Below are 17,758 nucleotides of genomic sequence, written 5' to 3'. Positions count from 1 at the left end.
GGGCTGCATAATGTTCTTTTCATTTAAATAATCAGAATTCTTACAGACATAAGCCATGGACTGTGCTCATTTTACACAGGAACTCACTACTGTTGTTTCGCAATCGGATATCAAAATAAAAGAGGGCCTAAAATGGTTTGTTTTCACAAGAGAACAAAGACTTTTTTTACCACCTCTGTTCACTGTGCTCAAAATAACATGGTCTTGTTCAGTGTAGCCACCTTGCCAGAGACAGGTTGGGCACAGTTCCTTCTGTGGTAAAGGCCATTTTATTGTGTTGCCCATGTGGAACACTGATGTTTGCTGTATGGAAGGATGCAGAAGCGTGTCGAAAGGTGTGCAATGTTTACACTGTCTAGGGAGTTTCTTACTTCGAGCTCACTGAAATACCAGTTGAGTAACATTAAGGTTCCAGGGAAGACATCCAACCATTTTATTGTTAACCACCACACCTCTCTATCTCTGTTTGTGACAATATGCATAAGCAGGTTTGGTCTTCACCATGTTTGTCCACTTAGCTTAGCGTGTTACCATGCTAAGCAGTGTTAAACATAAGTACAGCTGAGACTGATGGGAATGTCCTTAGTTTTGCAGATATTTGGTCAAAAAACTGAATTGACAAAATCATCAGGGAAAAATAGAAATGTTGACCTGATCACCAAGTCACAATAGTTCATCCTGAGGTGAACATAAATGTGTGTTTCAATTCAATTTCAATCCGTCCAAGGCGTCCACCATAAACCAAAATCAGTAGGATTCATCCTCTTGGCACTAAGAAAACCTGTGCAAAAGGAATGAAAATCTATCCAATAGTTGTTGAGAGTTGTTGAGATGTGTCAGTGGGGGATTGACTGACTGACATTACTGTCAACACATATTTGCTTGATTGTTCACAAACATTAGCCTGATTAATCACTAACATATGACTCACATTTGGGCCCTACATCACCAGTCTTTGGAATAAACTATGAAAAATAAAGAACTTACAAAAAAAAAATTCTGTGATGTTTGAGTGTTTCAGCAAACGGGGCTTACATGTTGCCAGTAAAGTTGTTTTGTCTGTCTGTCCCGATTTTTAAAACTTCTTGATAAATTTCCTTGAAACAATGACCCACACTGATGACACTTTGATACAAAGCCTCTTATATTTTTATGAGGAACACCTTGGATGTTCATGGTGAAAAAATGTATTCAAAGTATTGGATAAAAAGTCATAGTATAGTATGTCAATAAATGTATTAGAGTAAGGTAATAGAGTCATAGTATAGTATGTCGAAAAAAGTTATTATTTAGTTGGTCGAAAAAAAGTCATTAAAAGTCAAATTACATTTAACGAAATAAAATCTGAAAAAATCATCGTATGTTGAAATATAAGTCACAGTATAGTATGTTGAAAAAAGTATTTTTAAAAGGCACAGTTAGAAAGTGCTTTACATATTAGAGAAAATACACAGATACAGGGATGCATATCAACTTATTTTATTATCATATGCACAACAATTACAGAGAAGCAGCCGTTGGCAATGTAAATCCTCTCCAAAAATACTCATTACAAATGTATAAAATAAAGTAGTAATTTACATTTGTGATAGACACACATACATACAATTACATCTGCATGACAGACAAAAAGTAAAGCACAAAATAAACACAACTACAGGCACACAGAGTATACACAACGAGTTTTCAGCAGATGCTTTCCAAGGACTTGTACCTAATTAGTAATATTTTGAAATCAATCCTGTGTTTTATTGGATGCCAGTTAGGAGAGGCATTGGGGTGATGCGTCTTTACCGCTGCATTTTGCACCAATTGAAGGCGAGGTAGAGAGGACTGAGTAATGCAAGTAAAGATGGAGTTACGGTAGTCTAAGCGATGAAATATTAAGGTACAAGGCTGTGTACACATGATAGCTGCTAATTGGCTTTTGCTAACAGCAAGCGGTATCAAGTCCATAAAAGTCCAGATATTGTACAGTATTACAAGGTTACAAGGTGTTTTATGTCATTGTACAAAAGGGTTGCACAACTAAATTCAGATTCAGGAAAAATACAAGAAATGACTAATTATATAATTACAAGTAGGATTTACTCATTTCTACACATGTATATATGTATATATGCTACCGTCCTGACTGAGACCTACCTCAAGTAATCTACTCTAAATACTCTGAGCACATTATCAGAGACAATCAAGTGACGACTTCATAGCAATCGTCTTCCCACTGACAGCATAACGTGAAAAGACAACATATTAACATAAATAATAAATATATAAACTTTTTTTTTTTTTTTTTTTTTACTTAATACATTGTTTTCTTGTTGTGTTAATGACGGAGTGGGAATGCCTGTTAACTTGCTCCTATTGCACAAAGCTGCATCAGTATGAGTCCATGTTAAAGAGAGGCCTAGAGACCAACACTGGGTTGTTTCTGAGTGGCTGCAGCACTCTTCACGTGCTTACGTTTGGGACTGCGTGTGCTCTGGTTTGAAGTAGACATAGGTGGACCAGGAGTCCATCTGGGAGTTCATCCACTTGCCGGGGTCATGGTTCTCCATCTGCTCCTCGGCCTCCTCTTCCTCACTCAATCCGTCGACTTCATCTTCATCCGAGCCTATCTTCTCTGTGCTGCCCCCATTGACACGAGACACCTCTGGGGCCTCCGTCGTCGTCGTCGTCGTCGAGAGACTTGAGTGACACAAGGTGCAGACCCTCAAGCACTTAGTCGGGTGAATGTGTCGGATCACCGCTCGCTTCTTGGAGCAGGCACCACAGACCACAAAGCCGCATTTGCGGCAGTGGTGTCGACGCTGGGTCACGGTGAACCTGTCGGAGCAGCGCATGCAGACCGCGGAGGCCTGGTCAGGGATCCAGGTGTTGGCGAAGTGGGACCCGGGCCGGCAGCCACTGCTCTGCAGTAGACTGGACCGGCAGTCCACTATGTGTTCGATCCAGGCTCGCTTCTCCTCGTATGAGGCGGCTGACACGTAGAAGGACTTGCGTGGTGTACGGATCAACCATTGGTTCCTCATTTTTATGCCGTCCTCCAAGTCCTCAAGCTGGCTTTCCTCTGAAATAAAAAAATTAAATGAAAATTAAATAACAGTACAATTCAAATGGAATAAGTCGGAATAAGGTCACAGAGTCAGTCGTTGAGCGTGTATACATTGCATACATTCTACATCATCCAAATTAAACTATCTAGGGATCATTTTCTGCTTCCAATTGTTGGACTTTACTTCAGTGATGCTATGATATGAATGAGTGAGGAGTGATTCCAAACGTGCAGTAAAGTCATGCACTTTGACTGATGGGACTGATAAGTCCGTGCAGACCAAAAAAAAGTTTTTTCTTTTATGGTTGAAAAATATAAAAATTGTTCTCACAATCAGATTAGAGTCACATATAATGCATGTCAAAAACACAACTACTTTAGAACAGTGAGTTGTAAATGCAACAGTTCGATTTTTTTTGTTAAATATAACCAGTTTGACCAGTTTGACCTGTGCGACAAGAGGCCCCGCTCTCCCCTGCACCTGCACTTTGTGTGTAGCCTACTTTTTTTGTGTAATCTCATTTGAAACTGCAAATGTTGAATACACACAATGCATTTTAAATGTTTTGAGATGTTCAAAGATACAAAAAAAATAAATAAAAACATTTGAGTAACTGTTTTATCAAAGTAAAAGGTGCAATATTGTCAATGTTCGACTTGAAGTAATCCAAAAGTAATTCAAGTGTATTCAGATTAGATTTCTTTTTTTTTGGTAATCCAATAGCTTCATTTCATGATGACAAAAGTTGCCATGTAATTTGTATACTGTAACTGCCTACATTTCAAAGTAATCGGACCCAACCAGCACTGGTTACCTGTTGTTTTCCTTCTTTTTTGTGAGTCTAAGGTACTTTCCTTTTCTTTTGTTTACTGTCAAAGCATTTGACAACCCTAACAATGATCAAACAATGATGCATTATCTCTCCCCTCAGGTGTGTCTGTGTTGCTCACCGAGAGGGATGATCTTCTGTTTTTTGTACCAGCGGCCGTTCAGAATGATGCTGCCGTACACCAGCACGTCGTTGAAGAGGAAGAAGACTTTGGGCTGTGGCCCACGACGGCTCATCTTCATCAGCCGGCCCTCTCCGATCAGAACCCGATCCGGCGCGTACAGAGGCTTCCCCGACGGCCCGAACGAGTTCTCCACGGCGTGGATGCGGTCCCGGTTATCCTGGGCAAACATAAGCTGGTTCACCATGGTGCCCATTTGTATCTAGTTGACAAGTCAACAAGAGCGCTGTTGTCAGTGGGCTGTTGTTGTTTTGTTGCATATAGTTCCACGTTCCTGTAGGTGTGAGACGCTGTCCTGTGCTCGTGCAGTCTTCCTAATGACACAAGCTGCTGCGCACAGGCGCTTTTTGAAGTCTTGGTGACGCGTCGTGGTGACATAATAGCACTTCCCGAAACAAGAGCTTTAAGACGAACCCATGTTGATAGATGTTAGGGTGGGGGAGCTATATTTGAATTTCCCATCTGCTGGGCGTTGTACACAAGTCACGTCTTTAGACTGAATCTATTTGACTACCAGGAAGGACTTCGGGTCGAAAGGTTTTTTGACAGACGGTTAATTCAAAAGAACCTGTGTCTTTCCACAATGCACTCCATCACCAACTATTTAGTGATTGGACACCTTTATTTTAAATTCACCAACTGGTGAATTTAAAATAAAAGTTGCATTAAACACCTGGGCAACAGTGTATTACTATATACCGAGGTTATACATGAGATAATACTAACTGTTTACTGGCCACAACATATATCATCATATTGTGCGGCATACAAAATGTCATCGAAAAGTCATGGTATTATATGGCATAAAAAAATGTCATAGTACAGTATGCCATTAGTATTGTCATAGAAAATGAAAAAAAAGTCCTAGTTTACTTTACAGTGACTTTAAAAAAAATATAGTAACTGATTACTAAATCTAGCCTACAATTCTTTACAAATACTTTGAAGAGAGTAGGCAATAGAAATAAGTCGGTAGTTTGTGCACATCATCTTTTAATCACCAGACTTAAAGACACAAAGTACAGCAAGGTCGACAGAGTAAACAGGAGGCTCAATTTCATTCATAATAGCTATTGGAATTTTGCTCCAGACTTCATCTGCACCAGCTTTATGGGAGCTTTTCATATTCATAACGATGACTTTAGAGACTTTGCTTCTAGCATTTAGCGATCAAAAAGAATGAATTCAAATAATGGCCTTGAAGAATATTAACTGAGAAGCACTCTTTGTTTGGATTATTTTGTTCGCGAGATTTTCATCTAAGGAGATAAAAAAAGAATTGAGCAAACTGTCAGCAAGATCAGTAGACGGTGTCAACACCATCGCTCGCTTTGTGTTTTACTTTGGTGTCAGGAAGCGCAGAGGTGTTGTGGCCCCGGCTGAGGACTCTTTCAGGATCGCTTTTGGTCACAAGATGCTTTAATAATATAGGTGGAGTGTTTTCTCCATGGTTGGGCAGTAACTGATTACATGTAATCAGTATTATGTACGTCAAAATAACTTTCTTTTGTGCCAATTTTATAACATCAGTCATTTGACTGAATCTATTTGACTTCCAGGTGGGAATGTTCTGACGGACTAAAAACTTGCATTCTACACCTTTTTAAACATCTCGGCAACAATATGTGATATTGAGGTATATACACGTCATAATAACCTGTTTAGTGGCCACAAAATATATTTGTAAGACACAAAAGTGAAAAAACAAAGAGCAGTGGGATCTTTTCAACCGTTACCAGAAACTACAGAGTAAAACAGACAAGAGCTCATATTTCACAAACAGGTGTGGTTTTTGCTCAGCCAAGCAGTTGGAGTGGCGTTGGGTGGGAAGGAAAGAAACTGATGCCAAAGTTTGATGCCACCCTCATTCTTACACAAAAACAAACATTACCGGTAGGAAGCTTTTTTTACACGGCTTCTCGGTGCGTTAGTTGGCATTGCACAATACTTAAAATACACGTTGGCAACACTTCCATTATGTACTCCAGGAGCGTTGCAAAGGGGGCTTTCTGATATGTGCATTATATTGAGATGTATTCTCGTCTTTCTTCACACAATGCACCTGAAAAGTCTGGATTCTGCAGTCTTAATCTCAATCAGATAATCTGATCCGAGTAAAACCGCTGTGTGTGTGTACGCCTTTCTAGCAAACCCACACAGTTATCTTTCAACAGCAAAAAAGAAAAGAAAAATAAATTGTTTCTGCTCTGTCAAAGCAAACACTGCTCCAAGTCAGCCGTGTCAATATCTGGTTGGACTGGTTCTCTCGAAAAGGAGGCAGTCTGGGAAACAACCAGGAATTTGAGAGAAAAAAACGTGCACTCAGTTGCTTGGGCATCCCCAGCAGCAGGTGAAGGAGTTCAGATAACTACACAGACAACGATACACGGCTTATAGTCAGCCATGTTTCACGTTTTTCTGTTACAAAAGAGTGCAGTATACTTGTGTGGTTACAACAAAATGTTTGCTTTGTTCTCTTCTGTACAATACCCGATAAATAATAAAACTAATTTTTCTCCATCCGGCTGCCTACATGAGCTAATTTTTTACGCTTTAAATGTCATGAATCAGCTCAATGGCACCCGTTAACGAGAGCTAAAGAAACTCCTTCACTCCACTGCGAGCAGACGTCTGAAAAAGAACACAGAGAGCTAAAGACTGAGACTGGTTCACTGCTGTTATGCACTCAAGCAACAGTTTATTCAGAGCAGCGCATGAGAGTTAGTTTGCTGAAACAGTTGTTTGAAACTTAAGAGTCGAGAACGTTTGACGATTAATTATCGTGTTTTTCTATTAAAATTAATTTTAAAAAAAACAAAAAAAAACTTCAGTTCTCACGTTTGAGTTTCATTTTTTTTGTCTCAACGTGAAGCAGCCGTAAAAAGGCCTGAGTACAATACAATTTTAAATGATAAAAAAAAGTATGCATTTAATTTCAGAAACATTAGGTTGAAAATAAATAAATAAATACTGTCTCTGGAGCCAGTGTCTACTCTGCACTCAGCCAAAGACGTTTGGAGCAGAGGAAGCTCCGCTCTGTAACACCACGCTTCAGTCTGAGTGTTTCTGTAGTTCCCACAACTCCAACAGAGTGAGACGTCTCCTCTTTAGCTGATCGCCTCACGTCAATTTCAGGTTCCTGATAACACCAGCAGGGTTATTTTCTCAGACTTGACAAAGCTACTTACACAGAGGACATTATACAGCTGTTATCACTGGCTGATTAGTACTCCCCATGACAAGTAAACTGAGAGTGCCATTATGGTGGAGTTCGGCTTTAATATAAAGTGACACCTATTTGTGAAAGTCGTCCATATTCGGTTTGGTGTAAACAGAACCAAAAACTGAAATATAATTTTTGATGACCTCAATGCATCTTCGACACATCGGTCACCGTTGTTGCAGTTCTTTGTGTCTTCTAGTAGAAGGCAGTAGGAGTCTGATGATGCCTCTCTGCATCATGCTGCGTCCTGTGGTGACACCTCACAAGTCGATGGTTCCTCTCACTTTGAACTTCTTGGCGGAGCGCTCGCTGGCTCGCTGCTCAAACTTGCTCCCGTAGATGTGCGAGACGAAGCCGTTGACCTCCACTGCAAACACACTGTTCCTCTTCGGGATCACTGCGACAGAACAAGAGCAGGGTGTCAAAGCAGGTGCGCGGACGGACACCGCCCAAGACCGCAAGGCTTCCTCGTGATTCGGCTGCAAGAGCATAATATTGTTGTGTGACAGAAATTCTGATATGGCGGGTCAAAGTTCTCATATCAAAATGAATGATAAGAATTTTACTAAAATTGGTTGAACTTTTTACCATGTGCTTTTAAAAAGGTACTTTAAACGGTATTCAGAGCATTAATATAGCAGCAAACAACTATTTGCCATGTCTACCCGAGGAGAAGTCACTCTCCCTGTGTGTGTGTGTGTTGTAATCCGAGCTTCTCCTTGCTTTGTTGACATAGCAAGTCCAGCCAAGCGTGCTTTTAGTGCAAGTCATCGTGCCCTAACTGGCCAGCTCGTGGCCGCCACCCCCCACTGCTCTCATACGGCGGTTACAGCTGATAACGCCGTCCTGAGGAAGCGTAGTACGACCCTCGGGTTCCCTCTCAGATAAACACCGTTAGCTCTGTCAGCACTGTTGCCATTGCTTTGTAGATGCTTTAGAAAGAGGTTTTAAAAATCTTCATTTGAGTAAATAATTTATTAATTATTATTTATTAATAATGCAGCGCACAGCTCAAAGGGTATAAACGCCTCCGTTCATGCTCAGAGCTCGTGCTCCTTCTGCGGAGGCTCCCCCCTGATTATACACCCCTGTCGTGCATAGCGAACCTGAGTAGATAGAAAGTAGAAAACCTGTTGAATACCAGTGCAAGCTCTGATGCTTGTAGTACTACCATGTAGTCGTCGTGACGTCACCCGTTGGTTTGTGGACTGCCGTTTTTAAGTGTTTTGCAGTCTTACCTTTCAGTTTGTCTTCTTTGGTGATAATTTTGAAGATGTGTTTAAACTCTTGGACTAGAATCCCTGTGGCGCCGACATATGACGGGCATTTAGAGCGGACCACTGTGAGAGAGAGAAAAGAAACATACTATTAGTACAGCGCTGTCACAGCTGTGTCTGCGCTCAGAGAAATGCATCCAGATGATGGTCTTCAGGAACAACAGGTACAATAAAGCACAGGCGACATTGTTCAACATGATATACACCATTCAGTAGGTCACATATCACATTTACACTGTGTTAAAACATGGCTCACAGTCCTGCCATATCTCAACCAGGCAGTGAGATGGATCATTGACAGTTATTTTCTTCATAAAGACAACACAGCACTAAACCGACCCCACGCTGTTGCTTTAATAGGCGGTACGCTTTGGTGGATAATCTTTGAGCCAAATTTGATGGCTTTACACACATTACATGTTGCTGTCTTGCTTTTCTGTGTTTCGAGACTAAAATATATCCAAACTAATGACGTGTAAAGGTTAGCCAACCCAATCGGTTTAGAGAAGACGTAAAAGATCTACCTGTGATGATGGCACCGTGGAAGTCTGCCTTCAGAAGCTTCTGCTGCACAAACTGTGGACTGCTGTAAAAAACACAATACAACAGACGAGGCTTCAGAAATCGCTTCAAACTGGCAGTGAACGAGGAATCTGCGGCGATCCAAACTGATTTACCACGTTGGTTTCAATCCGTTACACAGGTCAATGACGTACTGTCTCCAGAGTTCATGCAGAGGCAGGAAGAGCTCGTATCTGTGATGGACAAAGACAGTGATGATGGGGAGAGGGGAGGGCCGAGGTAAACAACTGGCTAAATGGGAAACGTATCGCAATCAATTTAGACTGTTTTGATGCGGTCATGTTCCAAACACATTTTTTTCCTCTTTAGGTGCACAATGACTGCTCGTCCTTCAGAGGCGTCACCGACCTCTGGTGTTCAGGCTTGATCTGGAAGATCTTCATCGCCCTCTTCTGCCGAGCATTGAGTCCTTTGGCTCTCTTGCTCTTCCTCTTGGACTTGTCCTTCTTGGGCCTGGCGTAGCCCAGCACCACCGCCTTGTGAGTCAGCATGGTCTTCAGATTATGGTGCGAGTTCGGTTTAATGCTGTTCTTCAGGAACGCCTGGGTGAAGGCCTCGGCTTTATATCTGGTCCGAGACTGGAAATAAGAGAGTGACATTTACAGAGATGTGAAATGTAGTTTTTATGTCTTATCTTGTAAACAGTATTGGGGAAGCTACTTTAAAAAGCTTTTTAAGCTTCCAATTACTTCACACTGGAAGAAGTTGAACTACAGCTAAGCTATCCTAGGGAAACATCTAGTTTGGTTAATTAAAGCTACTTTAAAAAGTAGTTGAAAGTATTTTGTAAAATAAAATATAACAAAATATTATGTTTTTATCACCTCACACTTGTATGCCTCTCTGAACCAGACAAGTTGCAGTTTACATCCATGTCTGTCCAAAATGTCCTCACTTCATCATTTCATCCTCTGAGACATTTGTATGATATTGTCATAATAAGCATATGAATTTTGGAGTTATGGTCAAAAACATTGACCTTTGACAACCAAATTAATCAGTTCATACTTGAGTCCAGATGGACGTTCGTGCCAAATTTGAAGAAATTCCCTCCAGACGTTGCTGAGGCAATCGCGTTCACGAGAATGGACCGGACAGACGGACGGACAACCCAAAAACATAATGCCTTTTTTATTTATTGGTTTATTTGATAAGGGAGAGTGCCCATTTCTGTAAATGCGCCACAGTTAGCCAAGAGGCTATTTTTCATCTGTAGTCCCAAGAGGCAGATGTTACAAAATAAACCTAAAAACAGAATATAAGTGCCTAGATTACATCTGAAGGAAGTCCGTGGTATTAAACGGCAGTCTGAAAAAGATTCAAGGCACTCTGACAATTGCATTTCTTTAAATAAGTGCCCACTAGTTCAAAGGTCAAAAATATAAAATACCCTATTCTATTCTTTATTCAAATGACACCTTTTTAGACTGTTGACTGACTTATGTAGTAGTAGTATAAAATGGCCCTGCTGTTTTACTTGCTAGTTTTTGTAGCATCTCACTTGTGCAATCTTAAAAACTAAAACAGTCTTAAACTTGGTGAAGATGAAGATGATGAAGATGATGAAGCGGTTGCTGTGTGAGCACTGAGCAAAGCCCGGCCTTTAGGCACATGCAAATGCTGACGAAAGGATTAAAATAAACCTTTATGTCGATAAACGTATATTTAAAAAGAGAACATCAACATATTTTTTGATGATCGCGTGTAGACAAATATAAAATGTCAGAAAAATATGGAAAATTAATTTTCCAGTTTCAAATGTCTTCTTGTATCCAACCAACAGTCCAAATGCAAAGATATTAATTTGACTATCATTACATGATCATTTAGTTAATGAAGGAAGGCATCCCATCCTCATATTTTAAAAGGTGGAACCAGCAATTTGTTTTTTGTTTTTCTAGAAAAATGACAAAAACAATGAACTGATTATCAAAATAGTTGCTGATTTTTTTAATCTCATATCACTCGCTTTTCTGCAGTAACATCTTTGCACAACATGACTGGAAACTGCATGAGATTACATATCTGGAATACACATTTCATAGTTACACTATACAGCACATCCCTTGTGAACATAGCGGTGTCTGCCTACCTCAACACAAAGAACCTTCACCAGATCCTGAGGAATGGTGGCTCGAACAAGCGCTTCTGTTGAACAGGACAAACAAAACCAGTATTACACACAAGCTAACCAACTTACTGAGGTACTGGATCAGAATGCAGGAGAGGCTGTTGGCTCTCCTTAACCAAACATGTGAAAAAGCATTCAGCTCACATCATGCACCATTCATTTGCATAATGTACTTCGTGACAATACTGCAAATGCTAGAGTTAGATATCACTTTGACACCTGTCGGTACAAACACTGAGAATGAGCTGAAAATCTAAATGTCAGGTGTCGAGGTTGGTGATCAAATTGATTTGGATTGGTTGACAAAAATAGCCGTCCAGGAATGAGCTAATTTTGTTGTTTCTTTGGGCAGGGACTTCCCTGTGGCACTGATGAATGAGGTTATCAGTTGTCCAACGACAACCTCTCCAGTCTTAATCTCAGGTCTGGGTACATGTCGTACATTCTCTAATTGTAGAGCCTCAAGGGAACCAAATTAAAAGTTGCTTTTAAAGAGGAGACTGGGGGAGGGAGGGAGGGTGTGAGAGTGTGAGAGACACAGATTACAGATCTGTCTGACTAGTTATAAAAATCTCACTCACTTCCACTCGCACTGATAACACATTTAAAAAGTTCAGACAGAGGCTGACGACCTGTTTCAGACTAAGCGTCTTTCTCTGTGGGGACAGCTGGGTGTCCAACCTCAATATATTTCAGTGCAGACTGAAATGTTAAGTTTCAAAACTGACACTAAAATCTGCCATTGAGTATTTGGTCTGAGATATAATCTTATTTATTTACTCTTTGATCAGACACTTTAAGGTTTCAATTAAAATCTGAAATTTGAAGGCAAAGTTCTTGCTCAGCAGCTACATTTAATGTGTGGCGTCTTTTGTTAAAGCTGCCTTAATCACTTTTTTAGCGACTTGGGGGCAAAACTCCACGAACAAAAAACTCTCACGTTGGACGCGTAGAGGCCTTGCAGAGGTGATATACCCGACGAGTTCAGCAACCTACCGCCTGTTAACACATCCAGCGGAGGAAGATTAGCGTTCATTTGTACCTGAGACATGTAAGACCCGGACCACACTGGTCACGCGATCAGCGAGTGTGCATCGCAGAACCTCTCGCCGTCGCCATCTTGGATTATGCCCGTCGCCATCTTGGATTGCTGCAACCATATTTGGAATGCGGAGGAGTGACGTAGAGATGCCGTATACGGCAGCGACCTGTCAATCACAGTAAGCCCGCCCTAAAGCATACTCTGCTTTATGGTCTACTCTAAATGGAACCGAACCCTGAATAAAACATTTTTAAGCAACCAAATTGATTAGAATTAACCTTAATGAACTGAAAACGCACCGTGAAAGGGTTCAAGTTGTAAGACGAAAACACAGACAACTCCCAGACCAGACAACGCTGTGGTAGCGACCTGTCAATCACAAGTTAGCCACGCCCTAAAGCATCCCTTGCTTTATGGTCTATTTGACTCTAAATGAGACCATAAATTCCAAAATGAACATCATGTTGTATTGAGGAACACTTGAAAGTAGAGATGGAGACCATAAACTTATGTTTTCAATGTTTACTGAGGGAATACATCGAGAGAAGTAGAGTCATTTTGAAATTGAAATCAAATCAAACATCATGGCCATTATGAGGCAACTTATGTAGAATAGAAGCGCTGGCAGTAGCCGTAGCCCCGATACAATATTCACTTTTTTAGCTCCGCTTTTGGTCTCTTGGGAAATATCTGGTTCTTTAGCTGCTAAGGGTTCCACTGTGCATATTTTCACTGAAAACAGCTGGCTGCTACTGCTGGAAAGCAGAAACCGGGTAAATGAGAGCAGAGAGACTGAAGTTGTGGGCCGTGAAACCAAAACAACGAGCTTAAAGATGCTAAAACGCTCCTTAGGCCGGAGATATACTTAATGTTTAGCATGAGACATCCATTGAAAGTTACTTGCATGTCGCTCATAGTGTGTAATGTGGTCAACAGGGTTAAATAGCAACAAAACCTCTGGCCTTAGAGCTGAAGGGAACTACACAGTTGGGGATGACTGTCTCTGGCCTTTTTTACATGTAGCCATTTTACCCCACAAAAAAATGCTGATTATCGCAGCTTTAAAATTAAAAGATGTATGACATACATGGTAAACATTGTAGGTGGAGGATAAGAAAGAGGCAATAGACCTTTCTCATATCACACATTTGGTTTTATCAAAGCAGTAAAAGCACAGGTGGAAATTATACCAGCTAATCAAGACTGTTCCAGTCCAATGTGCCAGAGAGTCACGTCACTGAGGCAGCAGGATCATACCAGCATGCTGAAAAATGGCACATAAGAATGGAATATTATCCATATCATGAATTAGGCCTACACCTGTTGCTCGCAAAGTAAGAATGCTAGTATAGAGGAAAAACAGGAAAAAAATAAACTACTGCTTGAGCCTTCCACACGATAGAAAAATGAACACTGCAGTAAAAACAAAGCTGCTATTCACTATATGAAGACGAAGTCCATCCTACTTTCTTTGCTAACAAAGAGTTCAATGACGCGGTTGTACAGCACACCGGTGCGGTTCAGTTCCAGCAGGAGGTCCTTCTCAATTGCCATGGATGCCAGTGATGACAGTCGAGTCTCCCCATTTGTACTTCTCGAGTATGTTTCGATGCGTTTGTGGGCCGACAATGCCCGCTCGACGGAGGCAGTCGCTACTGGGATCGTCACCGCCAAACATGCCAGTGTGTAAAGTTGACACATGCTCTCCTTCAGAGCGTTCTGCTGAAGGAAAGCAAGTAGATCAGCAGGGCGTTTTCCTTCAAAGCCAGCCATGCCATACATTACAGTCAGTTCTGTTTTAAGCCTCGTCAGGTCATCAAACAGAGATCCGTGACTCTGCGTTAGGCTGGAGAAGACCGAATCCGGGAATTTCTTCCGATATGCCTTAAACTGCTGGGGGTCGAGGAGGGAGAGAAACAATAATTTCTCGTGGTCTTTGAACCGATTTCCTATCTGGGCAACAATGTTGTCCACGATATCGCTGTGGAGTTTCTGGTACCGTGCACGAATGTCTCCCTCCGCTTGGCCTCTCCGTGCGCTTGGGGCACCTGCTACGTGTACAGTGGACTCAAAAATGTCAGCGAACCGTCCCTTTTCTTTACCAATAGTGTAACAAACATCATCCACTATTTTCAGACAGAATTGTACATCCAGTTTTTTGTTCTCTAGTACTCTAAAAAGCACATCCGAATACTCAAAAATCCCACGGAAAGTGGACAGCAAAAAAACAAACTCAAAGTTCCCCAGATGGGCTTTGTAGCCGTCGGCACAGCGCACAGATTCATCGTTGTAGTCGTCAAGGTGCTCCAAAATGTGCTCAAAAAGCTCCTGCAGGGCAGCTCTCTTTTCAAAGACTTCGTTGACCAGGTCAGAGCTACATTGCCACCGTAATGGTTCCACACGAGGAAGATGCCGCTGGCAGATGTCGTCGAGCAGCTGTGTGCAATCTGGGGTCCTGGAAAAAAACTCAGCGAGGCCATTCAGATGTGAAAAAAATGTTTTACATTCTCTCAGCTTTGAGACCCCTTGAGTCAGCACTAAATTCAGCTGATGGGCATAGCAGTGTGTAAATAAAGCCATAGGAGCCTTCTCTTTAACTTTAGCCTGCACTTCATTAAGTCCAGATGCCGTGACCGCTGCGCCATCAAAACACTGAGCCACGACTTTGCCCAGACAATCGTGGTCCTCCAGGAATCGGATGAGAAGAGCAGCAATGTCATCGGCTCTCTTGTTGCCGGTAACAACATCAAATCGGACAAACCTTTCCTTGACGCCGGTATCTGTCACATAGCGGAGCATCAGTGCCAGCTGCCCTGTATTACTCACATCAGTCGTTTCGTCCACCATAACAGCGACAAAGGGTGCTCGATTTATCTCACGTCTTATCTCCTCTCCCATCACTTCAGCTATAGCACTGATCAGGTCGTTTTGTATTTGGTCTGATGTCCCGGTAAACACTTTGTTCGTGTAAAGGTGGTAGTGTAAGTCTGTGTCGTGCTCGGCCAGAAGGGAAAGTAGCTCCACATAGTTGCCCCTATTTGTGGGCTCCTTACTTTCGTCGTGTCCCATGAATGAGAGCTCCTGTTTACCCAAAAAGATGACACAATCTATCAGTCTTTTCAGTATTTCCCTATTTTTCTTAACTTTTTCGTTATAGAGCTCCTTTTCCCTGCGAACTTGTTCGTCGAGTTGTGGATCCACTTGGTTCTGCCCAAAAGTTTTCGAAAGCACCATAGCTTGTAAGTGTCCTGTCGTGCTTTGGTGTCTTGTTGCTGCCTTGGACAGGCAACTCAGGTTTACAAATCCACCGTGGCTCCAAACACCAACACGCTCAGTTGAAAATAAAACACATTTCCAGCAATACAATTTGCAACTCTTCACAGACGCTGTCAGCCAGGAATACCGTTCGTAGTTGGTGGACTGAAAGTGGCGCACATATCCTTTTCCTTGCTTGGTCAGGTTTAGCTGTGGGGTTGGCCGGCCCTTTCTTACAATCTCCAGCTTTTCTTCAAATGTCCTTCTCCAGAAAGGCGTTGCCAGTAAATCCGCCACCAAATCCGTTTCTTCTCCTCCTTCAGCCATTGAATGTTAACAAAAAAAACAAGCTAGTTAAAGAAAAATAATCTACACCAACCAAAACGCTAAAAATGTCATGTCAAGTAAAAACTTCTTGCATATCTTTAAACCAATCAAGTCAAAGAATACGCCCAACATGTCAAACTAAAGATCTGATTGGTTGAAGACTATGACAATCAACATTTACTTAAACTGCAAAGGGATTCTGTATGATTTAAATAATTTTAAGCATTTTTACAGTCAAAATCGCTGAATTTGCACATGTCCTGTTCAAATAGAGAGGAGACACGCGAGGTGAGGCAGCGACGAGCTGTGCCTCATCTGAGATTGCGCAATCCCTCACAAACTGGGTTGAGCGCGTGCCCTTTGCTTTCTCATATTTTGTCACCACTGTAATATTTCTTAACACTTGTATTATATGTCATTTCTTTCCATAGAATAGGTCATGTATTTCACGTATGTGTAGAACATATTTAGTCGTTGCTGATCTGACAGAAACCGCAATGAAAAAGCACAGAGGGGAGGCACACAGTACCTCTGCCTCAATGAAGGGGGCGTGCGAGAGCCCACGCGTCGGGTTTATGCTTGTAGTTCCGTTACTCTTCTTCTACACTTCTCTTCTTCTTATATTTTGCTTTAACCGCAAACATTGAACATTAAATATCTAAGCTTTAAAATCAACAGCAAAGTAACCTTTTATGCGTTTGTTGCTCCCTTTATAAATCCGTGGTTGGTACACAGATTATCGCGGGATCTCGCGATTTTCGCGGGGGGCGCCCGCGAGCGCTCCGCTTCTGAAACAGGTTGGTGGGGCAGGTCGCAGCACACACGCCCCTGGTGCAATCAAATATGTACCTTACCTATGTGTGTGTAAAGAATGCCGATATGAAAAACAACCAGTAGTCAATGTGCAAGCTGCCAATTGAATGGTGATTTAAGCTACTCTATATTGGGTTCATACATTTGTAAATCTGACTCTGAAATGGTCAGTGCCTCACCAGCCACGAACCTCACCGCACGTCACTGAGTTATATAGCCTATATGGTTGTATAGGCGAGATGGCTTTAGTTGTATTTGTACTTTTGTATTAGATATTTTGAATGCAGGTTTATCATTAAAATATTACTGTATAGCTCCACTGCTTTAACCAAATCCCTACTGTTGCCTGTCGACAGAACGTTACACAGAAATCATAACGTTAAAGATGCGTTTATCCGAGCCGGGTCAAAGTAGACAAAGAGAGTGAACATATCGTTGGATTTGAAACGAAGGTTGACGTGAGTTTGACTAATTTCGGGTTTATGGGTCAGAAACAATTACGTCCTGGCTACTTTATAACTGGAACGTTACTTCCCTCTCGGAAATAAAACTCACCGTCCATATTCATGTTTTCGCCGACTTCACGAAGAAAACGGTGGGAAATCCTACACTTTCTAACTGCAGAAAAACTGTTCACCACATGTGTTTTGATTCTCACACGAGTTCACTTCCTGTTCCTTCTTCTTCTGTCCCTTCTCCTAAACGGCAGACTCTCCGCCGCGAGGCGCACTGGTGCCCTCTACAGTCTACACCACGCATCACAAGCCCTTTCTAATTAGTTTCTGTAGATTTAAGACATTTTTAAATATCCTGATGCGATTGCCAGCCTTTTCAAAATAAAATAATATATTCCCGTATCGTTTTATCAAACTGTACTGGTGCTGTCATTCACACCCTCTACATTCAGTAAGTCCTGTGCTCTTTTCACTCTTCCAAATTTCTGTGTGTTTGACATGTTTCTATAACTCGCAATTGAATATTGAAATTATGCTCAGTTAAACGTGTTACAATATTCAGGTAACTGGTGCAGCACTAAGTTTCT

General features: G+C 41.6%; 3 protein-coding genes across 3 annotated transcripts in view; all 3 read right to left on the bottom strand.

Annotated features, from left to right (window-relative positions):
• Window positions 1-1,463: 1,463 nt before the first annotated feature.
• Window positions 1,464-4,395, bottom strand: plekhf1 (pleckstrin homology domain containing, family F (with FYVE domain) member 1). The gene is made up of 2 exons (XM_031848243.1): window positions 4,007-4,395; window positions 1,464-3,070 (listed from the first exon to the last, which is right to left on the bottom strand). The coding sequence occupies exons 1-2, from the start codon at window positions 4,260-4,262 to the stop codon at window positions 2,460-2,462; spliced, it is 867 nt and encodes a 288-aa protein (XP_031704103.1). The 5' UTR covers window positions 4,263-4,395; the 3' UTR covers window positions 1,464-2,459.
• Window positions 4,396-5,042: 647 nt separating this feature from the next.
• pop4 (POP4 homolog, ribonuclease P/MRP subunit) lies at window positions 5,043-17,388 on the bottom strand. The gene is made up of 7 exons (XM_031848244.1): window positions 17,272-17,388; window positions 11,241-11,296; window positions 9,497-9,726; window positions 9,244-9,321; window positions 9,091-9,152; window positions 8,528-8,629; window positions 5,043-7,686 (listed from the first exon to the last, which is right to left on the bottom strand). Exons 1-7 carry the CDS (start codon window positions 17,282-17,284, stop codon window positions 7,550-7,552), a joined length of 678 nt encoding a protein of 225 aa, XP_031704104.1. The 5' UTR covers window positions 17,285-17,388; the 3' UTR covers window positions 5,043-7,549.
• A 26-nt stretch (window positions 17,389-17,414) lies between these two features.
• tpcn2 (two pore segment channel 2) overlaps window positions 17,415-17,758 on the bottom strand; it is a 17,849-nt gene continuing 17,505 nt past the window's right edge. Inside the window, exon 18 of the mRNA XM_031848767.1 lies at window positions 17,415-17,462. Coding sequence (XP_031704627.1) covers window positions 17,415-17,462 — 48 coding nt within the window. The remainder of the gene's footprint in view (window positions 17,463-17,758) is intronic.

This window comes from Anarrhichthys ocellatus, unplaced genomic scaffold (genome assembly GCF_004355925.1).
Source record: "Anarrhichthys ocellatus isolate YVR2014 unplaced genomic scaffold, GSC_Weel_1.0 scaffold8, whole genome shotgun sequence".
Lineage (NCBI taxonomy): Eukaryota > Metazoa > Chordata > Actinopteri > Perciformes > Anarhichadidae > Anarrhichthys > Anarrhichthys ocellatus.
Note: the sequence above shows the minus strand (reverse complement) of the source record. Positions and strands in the feature narration are given on the sequence as shown.

Bases quoted from the DNA above. Each gene is read 5' to 3' on its own strand.
- plekhf1 (XM_031848243.1), bottom strand. From the start codon at position 4,262: ATGGGCACCATGGTGAACCAGCTTATGTTTGCCCAGGATAACCGGGAC. The intron at 3,071-4,006 runs GTGAGCAACACA...TTTTTATTTCAG, and splicing joins ACAGAAGATCATCCCTCTCG to AGGAAAGCCAGCTTGAGGAC.
- pop4 (XM_031848244.1), bottom strand. The intron at 9,153-9,243 runs GTAAATCAGTTT...TGTTTTTTACAG, and splicing joins AACGGATTGAAACCAACGTG to CAGTCCACAGTTTGTGCAGC. The intron at 8,630-9,090 runs GTAGATCTTTTA...TCTCTCTCACAG, and splicing joins CCACGGTGCCATCATCACAG to TGGTCCGCTCTAAATGCCCG.